General features: G+C 37.3%; 2 protein-coding genes across 2 annotated transcripts; both read right to left on the reverse strand.

Annotated features, from left to right (window-relative positions):
• Window positions 1–1061: 1061 nt before the first annotated feature.
• LOC101313073 (double homeobox protein 4C-like) lies at window positions 1062–3083 on the reverse strand. Its single transcript, XM_004289745.1, has 7 exons — window positions 2940–3083; window positions 2678–2857; window positions 2335–2575; window positions 1700–1828; window positions 1489–1586; window positions 1370–1414; window positions 1062–1287 (listed from the first exon to the last, which is right to left on the reverse strand). The coding sequence occupies exons 1-6, from the start codon at window positions 3007–3009 to the stop codon at window positions 1371–1373; spliced, it is 762 nt and encodes a 253-aa protein (XP_004289793.1). The 5' UTR covers window positions 3010–3083; the 3' UTR covers window positions 1062–1287; window position 1370.
• Window positions 3084–5055: 1972 nt separating this feature from the next.
• Window positions 5056–6922, reverse strand: LOC101313366 (histone deacetylase 6-like). The gene is made up of 4 exons (XM_004289746.1): window positions 6789–6922; window positions 6566–6708; window positions 5473–5598; window positions 5056–5377 (listed from the first exon to the last, which is right to left on the reverse strand). Exons 1-4 carry the CDS (start codon window positions 6828–6830, stop codon window positions 5248–5250), a joined length of 441 nt encoding a protein of 146 aa, XP_004289794.1. The 5' UTR covers window positions 6831–6922; the 3' UTR covers window positions 5056–5247.
• Window positions 6923–7150: the final 228 nt, after the last annotated feature.

The raw sequence follows: 7150 nt of genomic DNA on the forward strand, positions 1-7150 counted from the left end.
TCTAATAAATTTTATTGTCCTTCAATAAAACGTTTATTAGCTTCTATAATTTCTTGTCGGGAGTTCGGCTGAGATTTCATCTTTATTACCCTCTAATAAGGGTTGAGATTTCATGAGATTTCAAAGTTTCTGTTCTTTCTATAGGAAAGAAAGATAGATGGAGAGCTGAGAAACCAGTAGATTTCCCCAACTACATATGTAGAACTACATTGCAACTTTGTTAATGCAGATATCAATCCTAAAGCGTTTGTCATAAGTACAGCTTCTTGCCGACCAGGTCATCATTCAAGAATCGAAAGAATTGGAGTGCAAATAATAACTTACAACAAGGCGAGAAGCAAATGAGTTCTCAAGAGCTTTGGTTAATGAAACATACTCTGGAAGACCACGTCACTACAATGTACGATCCTAAGAAAGACCTAACTGCAAAAACTGTGAACAGGAAAAATGTGGTCAATAGATTCACTACCTAGGACTACTCATGGCTAGTCCAGGAAAACTGAAATAACTAGGGCCAAGTGCCCAAGGACAGGAAAAGTAATATTAACTGGTGGGTTCGGCATGTTGTTCCCCTACATGCAGATTACTATATACCTCTGTAAAAGTACTCCTTAGGTTCTCCCACGCCGAGTGGCGTTGAGCTACTAACTGGTTGGCTGCTTTGGTCGTTCCCTCCATGGCAGACACTTGTTCTATGTCTGAGAGCAAACCATCTCTAGCATCCATTACTCCTGTCTCGATAGAGTCCAAAACCCGATCAATCTTCTCTCTGTTGCTCTTTTCCTCAGCCAAAGAAGCTTCCAACCTTTTGATCATGGCCTTAAGGTTCGCAACTTTCTCATCTGAGGCAATAATTTGTTTCTTGACCTCAGCATATTTCGAATGATGATAACGGAGAACAAACCTTCTCTCAGTAATCGAGGCTGATAGGTCGGAGGCCACCTTTAACTCATGTTGAGCTTGGAGGAAAGCACAGGTCTGCTCCGAGAGATTGCCTCTGAAAGACGAAAGAATGACCTTCAAATCTGATGGGCATGAATCAACTGATAGAACTGCGGCTGAATAAGCAAGAAACTCTTCTTGTACGTGGGGATCAGCTAAAGCTTCTAAACCACAATCAAAGATCTTCTGGAGTCCCTTCTTGGCTACTGCAAGCTTATCCTGGTCGACAAATAAGTTATCCTCCAATGGATGAAAATTGGGGCATGGAGATGGCTTGGATATGAGATCAGTAACATCAACCATCAGAGCATCAAGGTTCTCTAGCCTGGATGAGGAGGATGAATCCTAAATGTTCCATGCATATCAGTTAGTTGGAACACAGACGATACATTCTAAAGAAAAAAAAAAAGAAAAGGAAAACACTAACCTTAGAGGCATCGGGGGTCTCTAGCCTGGATGAGGAGGATGGCTCCTAAAAGTTCCCAGTTTATGAGTGATAGGAATGCAGATGATAGAATAAAAGGAAAAAAAAGGGAAAGAGCTTACCCCCAGAAGCATTGGAGGATGAAGAAAAAACACTTAATTGTGGAATTGCCTGGGCATCTAAGAATGAATTGCAGGAGTAGCACCAAATTGATTTATCACTATTTGAAATTGTAAGCAAAACCATAAGCTTCATTTATTAATAAATCCCTCCACAAGATATAAAAATGAAAAACTTTGAGGCTTCACTTTGAATAAAACATTCCAATGGTACCTGCAGCTAACAGCAAGACAGTGATCTGTCTGCTTGAAATGCTGAAACAAGTGCCCATTCGTCAAATCAACACTACAGAACACGTCCTTGCAGCACAAACAACACCAGTTCTCATTGGGATTCTGACATCTTGTATAACTGTAATTGAAAACCGTTTGACATATTAGAAACACAAGCTATAGTTCTAGACTCCGGCAATCAAACTTAGATGAATGTAAAAATGGGAGGTAATCAAATATCTTTATTTTTTCTCGTTTGAGAATTTTATGACTTTATTAAATGAGAAAACCATGAAATTTACTTCATCAAAATTCCTATGTCAAACTAAAGGTCACCAAGATACTACATTGTCCCAAAAACAATAGCTACATTCAAAACCAAGTGTAGCGATATGGTGTTGCTCCATTTAAGAACAAAACCAAGAGAAACCTTATGATCTAGAATGAGGATCCTACATTCAAAGGCTTTCATAAATTTCATAAATTGACAAAGATTTCAACAATGCCATACATGCATGATAAAATTTCATGAATTAGCAAAGCAAACAAGCACATTAGACCGCTTACTTAAATCAAATCAAGTCATAGCATTGCAAAAAGAACAATACTTTAGAGCCTGAAGAAAAAAGGAGCAACCTTTTGCAGGGAGTGTCAGGATTGGGAATGCCAGTGAGGTCAGCGGACACGAAAGCCAGGTGATCACAGGACGAAGACAGTGCCGATTTCGGCGCCTTCTTGGCCCCGGGACCCCGCTTCTTCCTCTCCTTCCCCTGATCCTCGAACCTCTTCTTGTTGTACCACAGCCTCACCTGAATCTCACTCATCCCCACCTTCTTCCCTATCTCCTCCCTCTTCGACACCGACGGATTCTTCTCCGCTGATCAAAATCCAATTCAATCCAATTCCAGACACAACAATCAAAATTCAAACACAACAATCAAATTCAAATTGAACCGAAACGAATTGAAATCAAACTCACAGGCGTAGGTCTTCTCGAGTGTGGCGAGCTGATGACGTGTCATTCTGGACTTCTTGGCGACAAGCCCCTGCCGCCGATCCTTGGCTCTCCGGTTCATGAACCAAACCGTGACTTGCTCATACCCGAGCTCCAACTGCTTCGACAGCTCCTCCTTCGTCGCCTCCGACGGAGTTTTCTCCACTGCGATTTTCCGATTGAAATTTCAAGCAGATAATCAAGAATGCAAAACAAATTGAGAAAGAGTGTTGATGATCGAATGTACCTGAATAGGCCTTCTCGAGCGTTTCGCGCTGAATCGGAGTCCACTTGGTTCGGAGGCGCTTGATCGCCATCGGAGAAAGAGAGAGAGAGAGACGGCGCCGGAGTGTTGTTGGAGGAGAGAGAAAGGATTTTCTTGATGTGGCAGAGTTGCAGTAGGGAAGTGAATCAGAGTGTGATTTTATTATTATGATGAAATAAGGTGATAGATATATTTGTACTTGACTGCTGCCCCTCCACTTTTTCTGTTATATGAACAGTAAAGACTTTTTCTATGTGTCTTTTTTTTCTCTTTTTTTTTAGAAAAAAAAACACTAAATTTATTTTCCTAAAAATAAAACTTGCCACTAACTGGTATATATGCTTTCGGTGATAGACAGTTATAGTGAAAGTTAGCATCCATCATTCGTTCGATATATACGAGCGAGCGAGAAAACGATTTTCTTTACATTAATGTTTTGCATAGATGATGTTTGTTGATTGACTCAACTTTTTATGATTGAAATCTTAGATTTACAAGATTTACGTTATCAAAAGTATGCAAATAAGAGATAGTTTCATATTTGGAATTAGCTCCACACATGATGAGCATGATTGGAAATTGAGAGTTATGATCATATACTATGCCGCCGGGTTATTGTAAAGTAGACTGATCACTCGTGTTATTAGAGCATCTTTACCAATGCTAGCTATTTTTGAGTTAAATTTTAGTCAAATTAGTTAAAATGTCAAATGTGGCTGCATTAATACTCTCTATTATTATTCTTCAAATAAAGATTAAATAGTTTAAATATATTTATATATCATATAAAAATTCTTACAATAAATGTATTAAATTATAGCTAGCCTCATCTGAGTCATCTCGCTCCTTATATTTAGCTAGCGAGATATATAAAAGTCATAAAAGCATCTTTAACAATGCTAGCTATTTTTGAGTTAAATTTTAGTCAAATTAGCTAAATTGTCATTTTGGCTAGCCACTTTTAGAAATGCGGCTACATCAATGCTCTCTATTTTAGCTAGCATTACATCAACATTCTTCTTCAAATAAAGATTAAATAGTTTAAATATATTTATATATCACGTAAAATATCTTATAAGAAATGTATTAAATTATAACTAGCCTCATATGAGTTATCTCGCTCTCTATATTTAGAGATAGCTAAAAGTCATAATAGCTAAACTTTGGCTAGTCTATTGAAGCTCCGAAAATATCAAAAAAAACTAAACACGTTCTCTAAAATAGCTAAAAGCTAAAATAGAGAGTCTGTTGCTAGCTATTTTTAGCAATGCTAACTATTTTTAAGTTAAATTTTAGTCAAATTAGCTAAAATGTCATTTTGGCTAGCCATTTTAGAAATGTGGATGCATCAATGCTCTTTATTTTAGCTAGCATTATATCAACATTATTCTTCAAATAGAAATTAAATAGTTTAAATATATTTATATATCACATAAAATATCTTACAAAGAATGTATTAAATTAGCTAGCCTCATCTGAGTCATCTCGCTCTCTATATTTAGCTAGCGAGATAGCTAAAAGTCATAATAACTAAACTTTGGCTAGTCTGCTGGAGCTTCGAAAATATCAAAAAAAAACTAAACACACTCTAAAATAGCTAAAAGCTAAAATAGAGAGTTTGCTAAAGTTGCTCTAATAGCTAAACTTTGGCTAGTCTACTCGAGCTCCGAAAATATCAAAAAAAACTAAACACGCTCTCTAAAATAGCTAAAAGCTAAAACAAAGAGTCTGCTAAAGTTGCTCTTATGTTCATAAAATGGAATCTCGGAATTAAGAAATAGTCGAGGACTTGAATTACGGCTCAAATTAAGAAATTGTTTTTTGAAAGGAATTGAGAAATTGTTAAGGACTTGAATTATGGCTCAAATTAAGAAATTGGTTTGAATGACTTGACATTTATGAGATTGTGGAGGAGATAAACTTGAATTATTAGAGTTGTGCACGGCCATGATTGAACCAACTTTCATTGAGTGTAAAGTGTAAACATTTTCTCCAAAGGTTGTAGGGTTGATGAAGTTCTGGATGATCCATGTAGAGAGCTTAAGTGGGAAACACACTCCACTCTATAACAACACCTAGTGCTTAAAGAATCAAAGGTTAATTTTTTTGGGGCCAAATAGTGGTTCACTAGAAAATCATGCATACAATACCATGTCAAATGCAACAGTAACACTGATATGAATTTCTTCTTAAATCAACTCTTCAACTAAGTAAAACTCCAATTAGAGTATTGTTACTAAGATGACATCCATATATTAACTGTCCAGTTGCTGATTTTCCATGTTGGCCATTAAGCAGTACGGACTGGCGGGGCCTCACCAAACTTGAGTAGGTATGCAGTCTCATATACAGGCCGCAATTGTGGGATCAGTTGAGCATCCAAATATGCATCACAGGAGAAACACCAAACTGAGAGATCACTGTTTGTAATGTGTAGAAATCAGAACTTGCATTTGTTATAAACACTCTAGAGAAGTAAGGACAGAAAACTTTGTAGAAGCATCAGATATAATACCTGTAGCTAAGAGCAAGACAATGATGTATCTGCTGATAATGCTGCAGCATATGCTTGTTTACAAAACGGCTGCACAGGACTTCCTTACAGCACAAACATAACCAGTTCTCACTCGGGTGCTGGCATCTAGTATATGAAAAATTCACTCAAATTAGAAACTGAAGGTATGATTCAGAACTCAGCCACTCAGACTTGGATAATTGTAAAAGGATAGAGAATTAAAAGAAACAAGCTTCAGAAGTACAAGTCTATGTGAAGGTTTATTCAATAAGAAAACTGGCAATCTTCTTACATTTTGACAGCCTGCGAATATATATATGCAAGACTCAGACATTATAAAAACAAAGTTCACCCAGACATTAAACTGAAAACCAGAGATGTTTGGAAGAGGCTGAGTTTGCTCTCACTCACCTAGACATTATACAGAACCCAACTGTAGCAAAAGTATCATAGTGCTATGGTCTTAGCTCCATGAAGATAAACTATAGTTCACTTGACTTACACATTACAAATCAAACCAAAAGAAGACAACCAGGTCCTCAAAGCCGTGCTTTTCAACACGTCTACATATCTTCTTTTTTTTTCTTTTTTTTTTCAAAAAAAAAAACTTTTTAATTAATAACTCACATATTCTACATATGTCAGTAAGGTTTGAACTTTGAACCCATGACCTCAAAGTTGTCAGTTAAACACCTTAACCAACCAAGCCACGACTCACCAACAACACATCTACATGTCTCTTTATGCATATCCTTTGTTTCAATCTTTTAAGGGGGAATGGAATGAAGATTGTTGGGTATAGCTTAAGTAATAGGTTCTGAGTAGGTAGAGGCTATGTACATTGTTCGATCTCACATTACAGTCTGTATGGTGCTACAATATCGCATTTCGGATGCAAAATATTACAAACTGTTGGAAAAAAAATAATCTACTAACTTCAACTTCATGCTTTAGACAGACAATCACAGAAGACATGACCTAAAATTACAAGATGGGTTGTGACTTGTAGGAAAAGCTAAACCCTTTATCAAACAAGTTTACTATGGAATTTCAGAACAAATCACAAACAGAGAAGTGTTGAGAAGAAAGTGACCTGTTGCAGTTAGTGTCAGGGGTGGGAATGTGAACGAGATCGGAGGAGAGAGAAGGCAGGTGATCGCAGGAAGTCCGAGCATCGACCCAACCCGATTCAGCTCCATATATCAAGTCCAAGTCGTCTTCTGCAATTGGGTTTTCCTAAAACAAGCTTGGTAATGAGAATTCAGAAAAATCGGCGTGTGTTTTCTGCTTCGAGAAAGCGTAGATGGGTTTATTACCTGCGGAGGAGGAGAAGAGGAAGAGCCAACGGGCGTCGCCATGGACGGAGGTGTCAGGTGCTTCAGTCGAGTCCGGCGGAGAATATTGTAAAGTCGAAAGCTTGAAGAGCGTTGTTGTGGCACCCTTCTTGGTCTCCTCTGTGGCACCCTTAAAACTTTACCCTTTTTTATTTTTTTTTTATGTGAAACTCACACTCCCCAAATTAAAATCCACTCACTTTTTTATTTTTTTGTTAACATATTCACTAAAATGACAAAATTTAAGTTACCGAAAAAGGAGGAATAAGAGAGAGAAGGAATGAGAGGAGGAGTCATTCCCATTCCTTTGTTTATTTGTTATCCGGAATCGAATATACTATTTA

This window comes from Fragaria vesca, linkage group LG2, assembly GCF_000184155.1.
Source record: "Fragaria vesca subsp. vesca linkage group LG2, FraVesHawaii_1.0, whole genome shotgun sequence".
Taxonomy (NCBI): domain Eukaryota; kingdom Viridiplantae; phylum Streptophyta; class Magnoliopsida; order Rosales; family Rosaceae; genus Fragaria; species Fragaria vesca.

Coding starts and splice junctions, on each gene's coding strand:
- LOC101313366 (XM_004289746.1), bottom strand. CDS start 6,830: ATGGCGACGCCCGTTGGCTCTTCCTCTTCTCCTCCTCCGCAG. Junction 5,599..6,565: donor CCTGACACTAACTGCAACAG/GTCACTTTCTTC, acceptor TTCATATACTAG/ATGCCAGCACCCGAGTGAGA. Junction 5,378..5,472: donor TGTCTTGCTCTTAGCTACAG/GTATTATATCTG, acceptor CATTACAAACAG/TGATCTCTCAGTTTGGTGTT.
- LOC101313073 (XM_004289745.1), bottom strand. CDS start 3,009: ATGGCGATCAAGCGCCTCCGAACCAAGTGGACTCCGATTCAGCGCGAA. Junction 2,576..2,677: donor ACTCGAGAAGACCTACGCCT/GTGAGTTTGATT, acceptor GATTTTGATCAG/CGGAGAAGAATCCGTCGGTG. Junction 1,415..1,488: donor ATCCTCCAATGCTTCTGGGG/GTAAGCTCTTTC, acceptor GGGAACTTTTAG/GAGCCATCCTCCTCATCCAG.